Source organism: Porites lutea, chromosome 3 (genome assembly GCF_958299795.1).
Source record: "Porites lutea chromosome 3, jaPorLute2.1, whole genome shotgun sequence".
Taxonomy (NCBI): Eukaryota; Metazoa; Cnidaria; class Anthozoa; order Scleractinia; family Poritidae; genus Porites; species Porites lutea.
Window position 1 is genome coordinate 46,574,967 of NC_133203.1, and position 19,613 is coordinate 46,594,579.

At 39.1% G+C, this 19,613-nt stretch overlaps 1 protein-coding gene across 1 annotated transcript; it reads right to left on the reverse strand.

The window, feature by feature from the left end:
- Nucleotides 1-3,584: 3,584 nt before the first annotated feature.
- On the reverse strand, nt 3,585-18,481 carry LOC140931278 (chondroitin sulfate glucuronyltransferase-like). Its single transcript, XM_073381051.1, has 8 exons — nt 17,222-18,481; nt 15,777-16,002; nt 11,327-11,460; nt 10,607-10,809; nt 8,590-8,850; nt 7,741-7,936; nt 6,365-6,580; nt 3,585-5,244 (listed from the first exon to the last, which is right to left on the reverse strand). The coding sequence occupies exons 1-8, from the start codon at nt 18,236-18,238 to the stop codon at nt 5,017-5,019; spliced, it is 2,481 nt and encodes an 826-aa protein (XP_073237152.1). The 5' UTR covers nt 18,239-18,481; the 3' UTR covers nt 3,585-5,016.
- Nucleotides 18,482-19,613: the final 1,132 nt, after the last annotated feature.

Here is a 19,613-nt window from a genome sequence, read left to right on the forward strand (position 1 = left end):
CAGATTAAAGTTCAATTCATTGTTACCCTTCTCATCATAAGAGACATGAATTCCTAAGAGGCGAACCGGACTATGTAACCATTTTAGTTGTAAAGGATAACTTTTGTTTTTTTCCCATTTTCCCAACCAAATTGCTTTCGATTTCTTTATGTTTAACTTGAGACCCGCTAGCCTCCCAAAATCTCCCACCGTTTTCAAAGCATTTTCAACGGAGATCAAATCTGCACAGAAAAGGTTTGTGTCGTCTGCGAATTGGCTCAATTTGATTTCGTGCCCGAATATTTTGATTCCTGTTATACTTGGTTCTTGTCTGATTTTGCTGGATAATATCTCCGTGGAAAGCACAAATAAGTACGGAGAAAGGGGACACCCCTGTCGCACTCCTCTTGACGGTCTAAACCAGTTGGTCATGAAACCATTGTTTATCGCCGCGCTCTCAATTTTTGTATAGAATGTACTGATCCATCTTTTTATACTTGTTCCGAAATTGAATATATCCAGTGCTTTCATCATGAACGACCATTCTAGAGAATCAAAAGCTTTCCGAAAATCTAGAGATACTAGAATGCCAGGTATGCTTTCTGACTTCGTATGTTCCATTATGTCGATTATTAGCCTAATATTTTCCCCGATATATCTTCCTTTGATAAAACCAGTTTGAAAGTTCTAGTAGCGAGCCATCTTCTTTGGGAATTAAAGTAATAACGCCTCTTCGTTGTGAAATGGTGAGTTCATTTGCATCATAGGCCGCATTGAAACTAGCAACAAGATCGTGTCCTAGCAGATCGAAAAAAAACATATAAAATTCAACCGTGAAACCATCTTCTCCTGGAGCTTTGTTGTTTTGAAAAGTGTCTAAAGCTTTTTTGCATTCTTCATAAGATAATGGACCTTCTATTCTATCTCTGTCTGCATCTGATAGTTTTGGAATTTTTAAATGTTCGGTGAATTCATCAACATTATTTTCCTGTGAATTATTTGCTGATGCGTACAATTCGCTATAATAGTTTTCGATAGCTTCTAATATCTGAGACTCGTTGTTTGTTACTGTTTCACTTTCTGTTCGCAGTTCAGTGATGGTTTTCCTGTTGTAGTTTCTTTTCTCCAGATTGAAAAAGTACTTTGTTGGACGTTCGCCCTTTTCGACCCAGCGACATTTCGATCTAAAAATAGCTGCCCTCCCTTTCTCCTCGTAAATAGATTGGAGTTCCATTTTGAGATCTTCATATTCATTTAGGATGTGCGCGATATTGGGAGAGTTAAAGTTGTCGCAAATATTGCGGTCCAGAATTTCGAGCTGTCTCCTAATTTCCAATTCTCTATTAGTGGTCGCTTTAGCTTTCTTTTTACTATAAGCAATGGTTGCCGCTCTGGTTTCCATTTTTAACATTTCCCAAAGAAGGCGTGCGTCTGCCAAATTGGAGTAAAAAGCGCGTGTGCGGGAGTACGTTTCACGGATTTTGGACACATAATGTTCATCTTTCAGTAACGTGTTGTTGAATTTCCAAAGTCCGGGTCCTCTAGACTTTTCAGTTGTCCAAGACAAAGAAATGTAAATTGCTCGGTGATCCGGTGCTATAGAAGGATAAATTTGGCTTTTCTTCACATGTTGTGTCAGATTTTTGGCAACTAGGAAAAAGTCTATTCTGGATTTCAGTTTTAACACTTTTGATTCATAAGAGTATTTACGTAGCCTCGGGTGACGTAATCTTTGAATATCTACGAGATCGAAAGCGTCCATAGTTGTCAAAATCAGGTTTCGATAATTTGTTGGTTTCCAAATTGTGCCACCAATTTTATCTATCTTTGATAGTGTGCAATTCCAGTCGCCTCCTACAATAAGCGTGGAAATTTCTGACTTGTCGATAAGGCAATTGTTTAAGTTTTGTAAGAAATCTAATTGTTCACTTTGGCTATTCGGGGCATAAATATTCACCAGTGATAATTTTAGAGAATTCAGAACACAAGTAATTAGCACGATTCTTCCAGCCTTGTCACTGAATGAGTAATCGATCTTATTTTGTACCGTAGGGTGTAAAAGAATGCAAACACCTTTACTATGCCGGGATCCGTGAGAGAAAAATATTTCACCTCCCCATTCGTTTTCCCAAATAATTTCATCTTCTGGTTGAGAGTAAGTTTCTTGCAAGAAATAAATTTTTGAGTTATGATCTTTGAGATATAGAAAAATGCTCCTCCGTTTGGCTTGATCTCTTATTCCCCTTACGTTTAGAGAAAGTATATCGTATTTTGCTTTCTCTTGCATTACAATAAAAAACAAAAAAAAACAAGAAGAATATATATGCAAATTTAAAAAAAAAAAAAAAAAAAAAATACAGAAGCAAACAAAACTAAAATTATACAAAACGTAAATTAAAGTAGTTTTTGAGCGTTTCCCTTCTTCTTCTCCGAACTTTGCGTTTTTTGTTCCTGTCCCAAATGTAAGTTACAGTTTTTGTCTTCCTTGGCCAGACGATTGGACATTTAAAGATAATCTAAGTCTTCCAGCTCGTTAATTCTGACCGGCTTACCCTGCGGAGAGGTCTTGACATATATTGATCCATCCATTGACCAGACACTCAACAATTCATCATTTCTCCGCATCTCGTTTGCCCGATTCATTATTTTTTTCCTGTACGAGGTAAGATTCTCGTTTAAAAAAATTCTGTCGGCTTGCACTAGAGTTGACGACGAGCACTGCGGGAAGATGTTAGAAACTCTGACATTTTTTAGCTTAGCCCTAGCCCTGTATAGATTTGTTTTGACCTTGTGGCTTATAAATTTTACAATAATTGGTTTGTTACCCTTCCTGTTCAGCTTGTGACATATTTCGATATCCTTTGGTTCCACCGATACATCTAGGGCCTCCGCTAATTTTAACACCACGTCTTCCGTCTCGGTGTAGGCGCTTTCTGGTACACCATGTATTTCTATTGAGTTTTTCCTCGTGTATTGTTCTAGTTTGTCTTGAAGATCGTACAATTCACCAATTTCTTCTTCCTGCTCTTGAATTTTCTTTCTTGCTGCCACCAGCCCGCGTTCTACCTCGTTGTACTGCTTCGTTATATGTTCTAGAGATGATTTCAACGCAGTTATATCGTCTGTTTGATGTTGAATTGTGCGCTTGAGATCGGTCATTTCGCTTCTGATTGTTTTGTTTTCGCGTAGGATAGTTGCAGTATTTATTTGAATGTCTACCAACATCTCCCTTAGTTCTGCATTACTGGGCTCACCTTCGGCGTTTATTGCTTCATTTGTCGCTTCCACTAACTCCGCGGCCTCTTCCTCTTGACATTCCGCCATGTTGGCTCTTTTAAGTGTCGATGGTTCTTCTTCTTCCACTGATCCTCGAGCTCCTCGTTTGTGTTTTCCTCCTAATTTCTGCATTTAATACTACAGCAAGTGATTAAACGTTGAATTATTATGTCCAGGCGGTATAAAGTTCTCTAAAATTGGCGTAAAGGGACAGAAACTACGCTCCTCACAAAACGTGCCACCGCACACCGACCCCACGCATGCTCAAAAAAGGCCTCGCTGAGGCCAAGAAAGTAACGTATGAGAATTTCAATTGACAATAAGTCTAGTTCGTCTGTAAATGAACTCTTTATTTGGAATTTGTATAAAACTAGGTTTCTTTCCCTAAAGAATTTCCCTTCATTGCCTCAACCTTATATTTAAAGGAAGTGCACAATATTCCTTGTGGTTAAAATACACCAACCGATATTTTTTTTCAGCGTCGAGACGGACAAAATGACCTAATAAGTAACATCAAATAACGTCAAAAGATTTCCTTGAGATAATACAGCATCTTACGAACTACACGAACGGAAATTAGACCTATTTACACAACAAGCCACGCAGAAATTTACTCAGTTGCAGCAATGTGGGTGTGGGTGGATAATGCCCGGGCATGCTTCGCCCCATTTGCTCGGCCCCACAAGCATTAGTGCTATAAATACTGTTGACGGTAAATAACAGAATAATTATTATCATTATCATTATCATTATTATTACTATTACTATTATTATTATTATTACTATTATTATTATTATTATTATTATTATTATTATTATTATTATTATTATTATTATTATTATTATTATTATTATTATTATTAATATTATCATTATTATTACTCGCACTATGCAAGGGAATTCGGATTCCGGAATCCGGAAAATTTTTGCTTGTGGTATCCTGGGCTCTAGAATCCGGAAGACAGCTCAAGCAATCCGGAACCCCATTAATGATTGGAATCTGGAAACCACGCCGTGCGGAATCCAGAATCCAAGGCTGTCTTGGATTTCCATGCTCTTAAGTTGGTCCGCAGTTTTTGGAATTTACACTCAAGAGCTTGTCAATCTTGTTCTCAGTAACCAGGTAAGTTTTTTTGAAACAATCAGTTTACTCCGTGTCTATTAACAAACGCAAACATTTTAAAAAAATGGACAAACTTCTGAGGTTTGCTGATCACTGTGCATTGAACAAGAAAGGTGGGAAGAAAGGTGTGCTAGCTAAAAAGTAAAACAAAAGGCACGCGTTCTGCCAAAGTAAACAGGTAGAAACACGCGTTCTTGTTACTTACAGATGCACTGCATGCAAGCATTCCACTCGGCGATTCAGCATCTGCTCTTTATAAATAGTTGGTGGCATAGTTTGAAACACTTTTGTTAAATATAGCCACACAAGGACAGTTAAATAGAGTTAAACGATTAATAACGGATATTCGCTGAGAAAAAGTAGCTAAAGGTACCATAAAAGATAGTTCAAATGTATGAAAATAGAAACTAATACATGCATACATGTTATAGGTTAACCACCCCACTGAAAGATATCATTTTTAAGCAATCGCGGGGTATTTACTAAAACATGACCAAAGACGACCTAGATGATCTGCGGTTAATAAGAATTTCCACAATTAAATGTAATAAAAGCTTTTTCTAGTGTGGTTGGAAAGCTATCACATACTTTGGTTAGAATTAAAGAAATCTGCGGCTATTTCTAGGGAACTACAATAACTAATGTAATTGATGCACTTCTGTCGCCCCATTCCCCCGACTCTTCTGTTCCATCTCGAACATGAGGAGGGCAAGCTGGGAACGAGAAGCCATCCCTTCTGCTTTGAAAGCGAGGCACTTGTTATACTCGTCCTCGTTCAGGTGTGGGTCACACGTGACCGTTTGGTAACGCTTGCGTAAATCAATGTCGACTGCCTGGAAAACATGTAAGGGGCTCGCCGCAAATACCTTCAAAATAAAGAACGGAGAGCATGTGAAGAAACAGCGGGTTTAACCATAGTTAATTGAGTGGAATGGTTATGAAACCCGTCAGACTCCTTTGTTATATGTTTTTGTGGACCTGAAAGTGCACAACGTTCAAAAGAATTCCTATCATTTTGATTGTATGGACCAATAAAAACGTTGCATTAATTTATTCCGTAACAATTTGCCAACAGAAAACAAAGGATTGTGCACTTTCAGGGTGCTTCCAACATAAACTGCGGCACTGTTGTTTTTATCATTGATGTTTGCCGCTTTTCATAACCAGTCTCCTCTAATAACTATGGTCTCACCAACTTACTAAATCAGTAAACTAGTGGCCCTGTACTTAACTACCTACCCTAAAATTACAAAGTTTTATTGACATATAATATTTATTTATTCATTTATTTATTTATTTATTTATTTATAAGAATTAATAAAATCAGTTTCAAAGCTTTCAAAGTTATATGGATACGGCTCGTCTCGCTACCGTGCAGATTTGCTCGTCATAAAGAGATCATCAATATACATGGGGAGATTCGTCTTGCAATGCGTTCGAAAGTAAAACACATCATTGATCATCACGTCATCATAAAACGGTAATCATTTAAACTTGCAAATTGCGTTTTAAGCCACTTACTTATGTTGGATGTTGAAATACGTTTTTAACATGATAATTGTTGTTGAAAGAAAGCCTTGCATTGTTAATATTTCTCCTCGTCTATCATCGTTAAGTTTGGAGCTTTTGAAAAATAGTTATATTTGACGAATATTCACTGTTTTGTAGATAAACTCATTGCGTTTACATTTGACATTTGGGACCCGTTGTCTGCCGCTTTTGAATATTTTATAGAAAAGGCGCAATACAAATAATAAATGTTATTGTTATTCGAAGGAGGAATAAGGACGAACACCCAAGATCAGCTTACTCCTCTACTCCTGAATAGTATGCACGGCAGTGATAGGACTAAGCGAAAATTTCGAGAAACCTCTCCGGTCTAGGCGGCCAGTTCTCATTCATTGGTTACAAACGCTCCGAGTAATGGGCGGAACCAACCAACAAGAAATAAAATAAATTGATATCAGACCAAAAAAATGACTTTACCTGCATCAACGGTCTTTCTTGCGATTCTTGCTCCTTTAAGAAGTCATCACTGTTCATTCTCATATCCTTATAGTCCTTGTTATCAAAACAAGCCATTTGTCTCTCGCCTTGGTCCCAGTGCCCCGTGTCTTTGTGAATGGGAACAACATCCGGGATCTTGGTTTGGCGGTAGACAATGTTGGGATCGTAGTAAGCGTAAGGCACAGGAAAGAACACCTACAGGAGTCAAGACACAGAAAAAGAGTTCGATGAGAAACGTATCTCACAGTTCAAACACTACAAAACGCTAATTTGTTTGAGTGTCAATGTATTTAGCATGAAAGTACTAATTGGGGACCCTATATTGTTACATCTCCTACTGGAGACAGGACCGCCATTTTACGTGGTCATCAGAGCCACGCGAAGAACTCCGAGCCGTTTGCAGGGTAAAGCGAGTATCTTCATTTCTCAGTTATTTTAACACCCCGAGTATTGATCCTGCACCTTGAATTGAACACGCGACCTCCCGCTCCGCATTCAAGCGCTCTACCGACTGAGCTAATCCTGCCGCAGTAACAAGAGATCTACTAACAAGAGACCTAAATCGAGCTCAAAGGTATTCATGGCACACACAGGTAAACTTATTCAACCTTAGCATTGTTTTAACAACACCCGTTCCAATTCCAAACACCCCGGTCGCGTCGAAGAAGGAAACGTTTTCATCCAAACTCTTCAGTCTCTGTCGATGTGACAGTGGTAATAAAACTTTTAATTGCTCGCTCTAAAAATTGAATAGCTCACTTTTCTAGACTCATCCTGGATAACAAAGAAATGCAATTTTTCATTATCGCGATTAATAAGCTCTAATTTTTGAGACTAGCAATTTAAAACTTTTAATATACATGTACAGCCCTAGTCTGCAACTCCCGCTCTTTATATTTTATAACTAGGGAGAGGGCAGCTCAGTAATCTCAAAACTTCGTGTACCCTAAATATTTCCGAAGTTAACCAACACCAAGGCTTTTTGCTTTATTTGTTAAACTTGTCTTTATTAGAGAGCTTTAGGTTATGCTCGAAAAATATTCAATCCAGAAAGTTTCATTCTACTATTTTTCACCTCAAAAATTGGGGCGGTTATTTTTATTGGAGAAGGTTTAGCCCTTTGCCGGTCGCAAAATAATTAAACTTCTAAAATTTGATAACTTGTTCCCGCTACTAAGCCATTCTCACTAATACTCGTAGTAGAATGACGACGGCTATCACGTTTTCCCACCAAAATGACGTTGGTTCATGCGTGAGCACTACTTAGTACTGAGAACATTTCGTAGTCGTAGTCGTCCTTGTCTCAGGATCTAAAGCTCTCTATTCTTATTGTAACTGAGTTTTCTGTTCCTTACCTGCTCTCCGCTGAGTGCATTCACACGACATCGGTTAAGAAAATTGACGTTGAACTCCACGCCGAGAGAAGTTAGAAAGATAAGGGCGTTGGCCGGAAGCTTCATGGTCACTATATCCATCAGTAGTGTAAGTGAGTGCTGTTTCACTCCAATCTGTATCCATGGTAACTGAGCCCACGTGTACTTCTGTTTGTACCTGGTTACAAAGCACATTAAAACGAATGTATAAGTACTCTTAAGGAAAGGACGTATTTTATTTGACTTGGACACTTCCGCTCCGTATAAAAAGGCTGGTTTCCATTTGAGCGACGATTTTGAATGGTCGCTAACACCACAGCCACAACATCTTTCATTCATTGATCGAAATATTTGGCGACGCGGCCTGAATTGCGCATGAACAGATGATTGTCCTGGATACAAGGGTCACCCTCCCCGCCAAGTCATCTTGAGCGCGTGTGACCCATTTGCCCGTGACAAGACTGATAACAGCCCGTGCGCATGCTCTGATTGTCTCGCCATGACCAAAGTGTTTATACAGAGAAAAGTCGGCCTGGCTTGGAGGGTGACCCTATCATAATAGAATGGTGACGCGGAATGTAAGTAGCTCGTGTAAACGGTTCCCACGTTTTTCAGGAAAAGTATAAAAATTGGCTTATTCAGGGTAGCTCGGGTGGGCCGGTGACCTTCTACCATAACAACTTTTCTATATACAAATGGAGCCTAAAAAGGTAAAACAACTTTTCTGTACTGCACATGAGCAAACTATAGACCGTATGCAGTTGGAGATGGCGCAACGATCTCGAGAACGATCAAAAATTTGGAAAAACTTCTTCAAGTGATTTGACTTACCGCGCAATAAGAGCTTTCCCTTCAGCAAATATTTCTCCATTATTCTCGTCGGAACCTTCTCGAACATTAACAAACACCGTTAGCAAAACCACGTTCTCGCCAGTTTGCAGGCAGATTTTTTGATACATCTGAAGAAATTCCTCGAGTTGCTTGGTTTGGTTTTTCTTGACTGGAAGAACAAGATGAATTCCACGCTGCTCTATTGCAGTCGGCATTTGAATGCTTTCTACTTTGGTGTATGGCCTCAAAAGATGAACACGTCTGAAATAAACAGTAATCAAATAAATTACTTGGTCGCAAGTGACGTTACGGCGGCCATGTTGATGGTCAAGAACAAAAGCATTTCTTTCCGCGGGGAACTAACCTCCATTTACATGTATATTCTACAAAAAAGTGTTTATTGTAATGTATTGACTACCAACAGGGGCCTGTAACCCGAAGCGAGCAACTCCGTTGTGTCCATACAACGGCGTTTCCTCAGACCAGTTTACTTCTAGATCGATTTCCTGGCCAATTTTGAATTTCGAATTAGTCTTACAAGTCCGTCATCAAAAACCGGAGACTTGAAAATAGTATTTCTGATGTTTTGATACCATTTACTTCATCTTTTTGTAATAATCGTACAAGACACGCACGCATGATGATGTAAAAATAACTTGATCTGTGGAAACGCCATTGCATAGGCTAATTATGGGAGTTGCACGCTCCCAATTATGGGCTCCTGCCACAAACATGGCCGCCTTGTCACGTGGTTGCAAACCTATAATACAGACAAACCTAGTTAATACTGACAGCGTAATGGATTTCCCACGCAGCAGTTCTTTTTGCCGTCACACAACACTGACAGCGTTGCTTGATGACCCAAAACTAGAACGGCTGCTTAAGATGTCCATATTGCAGAGGTGGAGATTGTGGTATGCCATCTGTAGGACCTAGAGAAGTGCCCTTAACCCTCTAAGTGCTAATAGTGACCAACAACAATTTTCTCCTAACAGAAGCCATACATGGTCAAGAGATAAAATTATCAGAATTAATAAAATGATCACCAAATAGAAAATGCCATGATCTTCTACCAAATTCTCTCAACTAATTCTTGAAGGAAATGTATGGAGATCAGTTTGGAGAATTTGTATGTGGATATTGGGGCTTAAAGGGTTAATAGACAGGTGTCAGTATCATAGAGGGAGGAATTGTATGAAGCTAGGTTATTGGTAATTAACGTGGCCGTGCAGTGGTTTTATGTGACAGACACCGTTAGATTCGAGGACGACGGTTTTTTGTAACAAAAATGATACCCCTAGAAGCTTCATTTTCCTTTTTTCACCAGGAAAGCTCAGACAGGTATTTTTACTGAGGAGTTTAAGCCCTCCCCCGATTGCAAAATGATGGATTTTCAACGATTTGTTAACTTGTTCCGGCACTACGACATTCAGCCTTAAAACCCGCCGCAGTAGAATGAAGGCTATTACGTTTTCCCGCCAAAATGACGCCTCTTCACGCGCGCGTACTACTTAGTACTGAAAAAATCTCGTTCTTGCAGTCGTCCTTGTCTTATATAGAATAGGGAGCTTTAGCATCAATGACGCGGCGAGGGCAGTGAAAAGGTCGCGCAAAAAGTGAATTCGCGCTGCTTCAAACTTTTTCGCTCTTATTCCATCGTTCAATTTGTGAAAATTAACGTTGGCCAATTTTTCTAGAGTTGAATTCTAAATGACTGTATCTGGCTTCAGAAAAAGGACAATTAAATCGTTGTCTCGTGTTCACGTACTTCATAAAACGTAAACTTAGGACGTTTCACGGCAAAGAAATGTACGCCGAAAAGAAAAAAGAAAAAGCGTGATGCGCCTAAAAAGTTGTTGCTTTGCTCATCTAACCTTACTGTTTTTTTTTTTTTTGCCGTTCTCGTTGCTGTCAACGACGTCGTTGCTAAAGCTCTCTTTTCCTTAACGATAGTTATATTTCAACTTCAATTCTAGGAAGTAGTAAGGTATGCAACATAGAGAACTAGAAATAATACCTGATAATTTCCTGCTCACTGCCCGGAGATGCTTTAATTCCGATATCTAAGATATACTCCGCTCCTCGCCTGGGGTCTACTCGTCTGTAGCCATTGATCAAGCGGAACTCTTTATCCTGGTTACTGTATTCTCGTGATAGCATTTTCATCGCTGTTTCTTTGACATCTTCAACATCTTTTTTGTAGTCCCCTCGCAAAGCCACCTGATCATGAAAAAAAAAACGTGTTTTACGATCATCAAGAATCTGGATAATGCTTCTGATTGGTTGAAAATTTGCTTCATCCAGTTAGAAGCACTACCCACACGTCACACGTCATCAGTATGGAATTTCTGCGCTCGTTCAGTTTCTCAGACGTCACGTCGCGAGGAAACCAGTGTTGGCGTCGTGAGATGTTGGCTGTTTTCTCATGTTACCCATGATACTCCAATAATTGAATAATTGCAAGGGGCTAAATAAACGTAATAAAATTTGAATAAACGCACATTCAATTTTTTTAGTGACGTTTCAACTGCCGCAGGCGTTGTGGCTGCTTAAGCTCCCGAATGACTCAAGAAGACAACGTTTGACAAGGTTTTGGTTCATTGCGTTGGGAAAAGACCGTGTTCCATAATCTCGTACCGTCGATTAGAATTCTGGGCACGAGATTATGTGTTTCACACGCGTTGACTGCCTTAATAACAAGGAAATCGATCAGATGACCCCCAAATCAAATTCTTACCTTAGGATTGGTCTCTGTGAAGCCGTAACTTGAAGTAGCAGTGAAGTACTCCCACTGTAAGACCTCAAACCGAGACGTAGGCTTGAATGGCTGCCGAAATCCTATTGGCCACGATGGTCGTTTCTCGGGGACCCCTGAGAAAAAAAGGAATGCTCAATCAGTGGACCAGCATGACTCCGCGAGGGGGGTTGAGTGGAGTAGTCAACAAAGTCATTTAAACGGCGGCCCACTTAGGCTTTTGTACATTATGCTTTTACTTTCCCTACTAAAATGCTCCACCTTAATGCTCCATTTTTCCAACTAAAATGCTCGGTCTCCCCAAAAAAGTCACTAAAATGCTCGGACAATGCTCATTATACAAACGGTTTTTTGTTAATTAATTTCAAAGTTTATACTTTAAAAAACGTGCAAGTGTTGCAAGTAACAACGACAACGTGTACAAGTTCATAAATACAGCAAAAAAACAGCTATATTAGGTTTTTTGTAAATTTTGAGTTTTAGTCTTCGTTTTGCTTAAGAAAGCAGGAGCTCATGGGGCATGGGTTCCTGAAAAAAGTTAATTTCTATTTTATTTTCTCGGAAAAATTAATGTTCCGGGGAAAATGCCACTAAAATGCTCGAATAATGCTCAATGCTTTTGCCTTACTAAAATGCTCGAAAAAATGCGAGCATAATGTACAAAAGCCTAGGCTCACTCCAAGCCGTCCAAACCCCAACCCTCTCGTACAGTTTTGAAGGAAAAGGTACTCTTTAGTACACCTTTCCTGGAAAAATTGTCTTCCTTCCAAAAACCAACTTCCCTTCTTTTTCCAAACCCTTGGAATGAAGAAATCGCCAAAAAAACCTTCTTGTCTTTTTCATGTAGCGTTTAATTAATTGAAGGTGTTTCTGTTCGCAATAGTTTAAAGTTTACTGACCTTTCATATGCTTCAACTCGTAAAATCCCAAACCCTACCCTTCTATATAGCTGAAGCCTGATAAAGCTGCACTTTCCCTGAGAGGCAGTGTATAGGGAACTGTTACTCCCCCCGGATCATGACACAAACTACAGGCTATCACCTGACGACGGGTCACTTCGGGGGTTATTGTATTGTATCACGGATAAGCAATGAGTGGGAAAAAACTTTCGAGACATTTAGAATGACGTTCCACTGTGTTTCCTTTCATGAGCAAATTCAGGGATATTATATTGAGGTGCAGGAGCTAAATTTTCGGGAAACATGCCCGAGACAACCGACAAAGAAACCCCTAGGACGTTTGTTTCCTATAGCGAAATTCTACTATCACAATTTGTGTAAAAGTATAGGATGTTTTCAAAAATGGTCGTTATATTTATACGTCTGTTGCACGAGTAAATCAAGTCAATCTCGGTTTTGTCAGCAACCGTTTAAGGCAATTTTCTGTTCTAATTGTACCATTGCGGTATACGATTACGCTATATAATCGGGACGAAAAATTAACACATTACGAGCGGTAGTGTGGCCTGACGAAATCCAAGATGAAGGCGCCGGTTTTTTTTCATTTTTTAAAGAGAAGACACATGCCTTCTTGAGCACAATATTTGCGTCGCTTATTAGTGTCAGATTAACCGCTCCCTCGAATATCACAAATTTACCAAGAAAGCGTAGCCAAAACTTCAGTTTTAACCTTCGTGTTTATCTTTATTCTAAACAGTTTGCTCGGCTGTCAATGAACAAAAATTCAACAAAACTCCACGTCTTCCAGCTTCGGATAGAACAAAAAAGCCACGCCTTCGTTAAAGTTGTCTTGCTTTGATCACTTTTCAAATCTGGCGTTTTATCTTCATCTCAATCACAACACGCTGCTCTTTCAAGCGAGTTAAAGAATCTTATCTTGGTCTACACGCAAAGTAAGTGGTCGCCCATTTTAACAAGAGTTGCTTGCCAAGTAGTTTTGTATTTGCTTGTTTAGGTTTTTTTTGCCTTAGTTTGGCCTCTTTTTGTCAAACAGCTTAATTATGAAGTACTAATTCTTCCATTCCCCCTATTATATAATGGAGTAATGAACATTTATTTATTTAGTTTCGCCTAACTAGAAAACAACACTCATATACAAAAAAATATTAAGCAGGGAGACTACTTCAGCCTAGCCAATTACAGAGGATCCAAGGTTAAAAATACAAATAAAAATGAAATATATAACTAATGACTAAGGCCACTAATAAACAGGAAAAAAGAGACAAAGACGGAAGTTCAAATTGCTAAGAACGACGGCAGGCGCAGGAGAGTCCTTGCTATATTGCTCCTGGGGCAGATTGTTCTCCTGGTTCTGATTTCGTTAGCGTTGTACAGAGGCCTAAACGTTTAAAAGAAGCTAGAGAAATGTGATTTGTGCGTAACTCAGGGCAGAACATTCCATGTGCGGCACGCGGGATGAAAAATGAGCGTTGATAAGTAACAGTTCTACTTGGTTTTAGGGATATATAGCATTGCGACTCGATGACCTAGTAAATCTCGTTAATTGTCTAGTAAGAGGCAGAGCTTCACCATCTACAAAAACTAGGTTATTTACAGCTTTATAGAAAAACAATATATCCAAAAATTCTTGCCAGTATAAGATGGGCAAAAGATTTGTCAGTTAGTTGGAGGCGGGACTTATAGGTTGCATTCCAACGGAAGGCAAGCTTTAAAATTGGTTTTGTTGCACGGCGCTGCACGTTCTCAACACGCTTTAGTAAGCCAATTGACTTTGGTGACCATACTTCGGTTACGTAGCAGAGGCGGCACCGGACGATAGAAAGATACAGTGTACGACGCGTTTGGGTGCTTTGGATGTACTGAGAAGCTCTCACTATCTAGCAAAACCCGCTGCATCATTTAGCCAACTTAAAGTCCTTGACATATAAGGCTTTAATTCTCTTTCTGTTGCTACATTTATGTATTCGTATCACCATAATCTTCTGCCTAGCGGCTTTCGCAACCTCTTTCTAAGTAGTAGTCAGGTTTACCATTATGAAACTCGACCAGCCATATTTGTAGAACTAATATAAAACAGTTCAGTATCCTTTATGGAGAACCAACAATCTGGAATTTGTTGCCTATTTCACTAACCAGCTCTTCTTTCAAATTTGTTTTTTTTTAAATCAGAAAAATTATCCCATTGATAGTTGCTCTGTCCCTAAAGTTTTATGTTTTCTGTACAGTCTGCAATCAAATAAGCCTTTGCAATCTAGCTTAAGGAGGCCTATTAATATAAGCTCCCAGTTTCTTTAGGGTTCCTTGTCACATTAACTTACATTTCAATCAACAACTTTTGTAACATTTTAATGTTATGTTATGTGAGTGACTAAATAACAAAGAAAATAAAATAACTAAAGGGGATAAAAATCATCTCTCTTCATACATCTAGGCTGTCTACAGATACATATCACTCTTTCAAATTCCAACATCGATTTCAGAATCCTCGCTTAGGGTTTTTGTGTTGCCATCATTAGTCTATCCTTACTTGGAACTTGACATTGAACAAGATGAAACATGCACAGTATTGTTAATCAACTGTATGAATTGAATGATTTTGCTCCTTTTAGCTAATTTCTCATATTTTGGAGTAGTTCTCACAAGGAGGCCTTTATTAGACAGGGGCCATTTACTTGAGAGGGGCATTTAATAAAATGTTAACAGCGTAGATTGGGCGTTTATTAGATAAGAGGCTTTAATTTGGAAATGGGCGTTTATTAGGTCATTTACGGTAATCCTGCATTGTACTTGATAAGGCTTAGGTGCAAAACTGCACTCCCTTCATCATTTTAACACTGAGCTGGCCACTGGAACAGGATTCCTATTTCAGCTATCTCCCTATAATTTCGGCCTGCCTAGCCTAAAATACGTATTTTTTTTCTTTTGTCTTTGAACAGGGTCGCAAATTCATCTCTTTCCAAATTGAACAAGTCCAGAGTGTCAAATATTCAGTGGCACACCCCCATAGTAAATTTAGGGACATATCCTCCTCCCCTAGGAACGTATATGGGGTTGATACTTGGACTTGACCCTAGGCCACACCATTGTGCCACCCTTGCTCTCCAACTGGGCCCAGTTGTTCAAACGCCGGTTAGCGCTAACCTGTGGTTAAATTTTAACCTGGGTTTCTTTTTCTATTTACCAAAAGCACTCTCTCGGATAATTTTCTCTATTCTTTTTAGAGTATCCAATCATCAAATTGTAAGAAAAGAGAATTAAACTGAATTTGCTTTTTAAGCTCTCATAAGCGAGTTCAAATTTTGCACTAAACCTGGGTTACCTTAACCAAGCTTTGAACAATCCGGCCCTGGAGAACAACTTGCAAATGACAATAGCCTAATTCTTAACAGAAAGCCAGTTCAGTCACTTGTTGTCTCTCTAATTGTCTGAGAATGACTGAGAATCTCAAAACCCACCTACAAACCTGGTTAAAAGAAACTACACAAGAAGTTGTAAAATTATCCTGTACTTACCATCTGGTAAATATGGCAACATGTCTTTAATGGCATTCTGAAGAGTTCTTGTTTCCACAAAGGTCTTATTAAGTTCCAACTCGGTGAGATAGCGATGTATTTTGTACATAGTCACAGGATTAGAGATGGGAGACAACGTAACAGTATGAGATGTTCTCCTCTCTTTAATGAAACTCATTATGCTAGATTCACTCTCTTCAGGGAAGTGATAAAACAAATCTGATGCCTACAAATAAAGATATAGAAAGAATACTTAAAAAAATCTTGCAATGCCTTTAATCCAGAGGAAAGAATCTAAGTATGACCTCCGTCATCAACATCGTGTTAGAGTACAACGTTTTGAAACTTATTATATGAAAAACTGTATTTCTTACAGAGGATCCATTATCTGGAATCTTTTAGAACCATCCGCTGTCAGCACCAGGAATTATGCTAACGGGCAAAAAAGTCTCACACCCTCAGAATCTTGAACTTTAATGAAGAGTCATTGCAAATGGGCTGTCCCCAAATTGACAGTGATTTTGTCTTTTATTGATTCTATTCATATTTTTTGTTGTACATATTTCACCTTTTATTGACCACATTCATTTTTTAAAAAAATAATTTTCATTATTTTATTAACATTTTTTACATGGCCCTATAAGCTATATTAGCTTTAAGACCCACCGTGTTTAAATAAAAGATGTTCTCGTTTTTGCATGTAAGTGGAGTGCTTTCTAGTAGTCTGGTACAATTTTAGATTTTCCTTTTACTTCCTGGGAAGTAACATTTCATGCCCATGTGCTGGTTGGACAAGGGCCAAGGAAAGTCTATAGTGCCCCTCTTCCGGCCTTTAGTTTGAAACTAAACGTATCTTACACCCACCTCGAACTCTTGAAGTGAGTTTGCTTCAATGAACAAAAGTTCTCTCTTAATTATTACACATGACGGAGCATTAGGTCTTTCTAAATTAATCAATACAACTCTGATCTAGGTCTTAAAGATTTTGTCTAAATAAAGTGCAAATTTTTCCTGCTTTCTGCTTTTCTGGGGATACCTGTACTGTTGCTAGGAAATGAAATATTTGCAATCCTTAAAGTGTGACGAATGTTTTTTGTTCCATTGTTTTGGCTTTTTTAATACAGAAGTGTTCAAATCACTTCATAAGGACATAAACAAACAACCTGACTTACACCTGTGTAAACTGTTAACTTTTTATGGAAAACAAGTTATGACACAAACGAGAAATTAAAAAATACAAAATGAGTAAGGGAAGGAATTAGGCCATACATACAAAAAACTGAATTCAATTAATCTTAGTTAGTTAAATTATTTCTGCCATAGTGCGCTAATTGACATTGTTGAAAACATGAATTTTTATCGACACAGCGGGTGATTTGTAAATAACAATGCTAAAATGTTATTGGAAAACTTTTAGAATAAAAATCCTAAAGAGACGACCTTACCTCGTAACTCCACGTACACTGAAGCCCAAGGTTCTTATACAAACATCGCCCCAACTCCACGTCTTCAAGCTCAGTCAAGGCGTCTTCTTGACAAGTATCTAAGTTCGGTACCAGCTTCATAAGGGTGCTTCTTGACAGCACAACTCCAGCGTTTCCCAGGCAGTATTTCTCCTGGGTATATAGATCTTCGTTTACTTGTATTCCATTAGCTTTGTAAGAACCCGGCCTTCCGATGTAAACATCTTTAGAACTATTCACGCTGTTCAGCAACTCCAATAGTTTCTCCGCCTTGAGATACATCGCATCCTCGACTCTCATAAACCACTCGTAATTGTTAATGTAATGATCGTGCATATATTTTAACATACTGAAAGAAAATTTTGTCTTGGAAAAATTCTCATCTTCCACATTAGGTAACTGAACGATTGGAAGCCCCAAAACCTTGTTGTACTTCTCGTAAAAATCGACATCCCTCGAGAATGGAGTGAAGAAGATAATTTTCGGCAAAAGCGGAGCCCAGGTATTGTTTATAGCTAAGACTAATGAATCAATTTTCTCTTCCGTTGTTAAAATACCAACGAGCAATTTGTCTCTATGACCAAGTTCACTAGCAACGTAAAATGGACGTAAACTGTAACCATAGTGGGACACTTTCGGAGCAACGGTGTTATGCAAGACGGGTTTTGAGTTGACTTCCTCGCTTCTTGCTTTTCTGGAATCAGACAAGCCGGGTTGTTTATGTCCTAAAATTATAACTTGTGATTCTTCTAAATCGTACAAACATTGTTGTTCAACAACTGGAATATAGAACATTGACAAGGCGAAACCAAGACTCACTCCAATAATTGCTGGGATTATAGGGCGAAATCTCAATCCCCGCACAGATTTCATTTTTCGCCTGAAACTACTAGTGTAGCGAGCTCCTTCTTCAACAGCCACGCTGGACGGGTTCAAACGACCATGATGGCTATCTACGTCTTCGAAGGAATGACATTTCCGATGAGTTGTTGCCGACATCACAGATTGTTGACGACCAACAAGAACGTAAATATAGCAAAGCGACTTTCATCATTCAAATAAATCACGCCAACTCAGACCGGTTAATTTAACCATCGATTGTTCTTTGCCAGCGGCTTTGGAAAAATTCTCGAATCTCCATTGGTGTTCGTTTGTGTTGAATAATTCATACATTACTTGTACATACGTTGCTCTTTTGGTTTGGCTGTCTTCTTTGTTGATTCAGGTGTTCAGGAAGGTCCCTCGGGCTGGTTACTACGCTCATTTGCATACAAGGCCGCATTATGTAGACTCGCGCGTCCCGCCATCCCCGTTTCCCGCGCGTTCGTGGGTCCTAGAAGGGCCCTTAGCTCGCCTCAGCTCACACCACTCTACGCGCTTGCCTCGCTCCTCGCTCGCTTGTCACACTCAGCAGGTATGAAGCTACTTATTGATGTGCAGATATCATGACGCCGAGAGTAAACCTGGATTATAGGGAGACTTTCCTGTGATGTGGTACAAATTGCCGTCACTGAAAAATTGTGATCCTAAATCTCTCTCTTTATCAGTCGGATGGCTGATAATAGCTGACAAGAGCCTCCATCTCCCATACAAGCCCTTGGAGTCAACCCTTTCCCGAGTAGATTTATAATTAGAACGGTTCCCAGGGGAGACTTCGCGCGCCGACGGTAGGAAGAGCCAATCACAACAACGAAATGACACTGCTATTGTACTTCATCGAACAGCAGGAAATTCGGTGTTGACAGGCCAAACACAATCATAAGCTAGTGAAACGTGACTTTAGCGTTTTCATCCCTCAGAGATTTTCTTTCTTTTCTTTCTAGTGGGTAGACTATACTGTGGAGAGTTTTACACTCTGACAATGTTTATCTTCATTTTGGTTGCTTGTCTCACAGTTGCGGGCCATGAAGCTGGTCTGTTACATGCATAATGATTAACTACTACCTGCAGTCTGTAGTTCTGATAGGATTCGTTTTCTTTAGCCAATTTTTTTGAGCTACAAGGTTCTTATTTCGGCTAAATGACTCAATATTAATCAAATTTCTAGTTTTTCAAGGCTTTTTTTTCCGAAATGCGTTTATCTGAATAAATACTTGTAGTCCTTGTGGTTGTTTTGTCCGTCAGCTAGTGTGATGGTTCCCTGCTATGTTTTGTAACGCCGGGCCCAGCCATTGTTTTCTCGCAAAAAAGTGATCCACGGATGCGAATTCGGAGGAAAGAATTAAGCTTAAACTTTTTCATTAACTGCTGAAAATTGTCCTGTTAGTCATAATTCTTTTGGCGAAGATACAATCCATTTTGCTTTTCTTGAGATAAGTGGGTCTTTGGACTGGAGCGCGATGTCACAAATTCCTCCGTTAGCAAATTATTCACG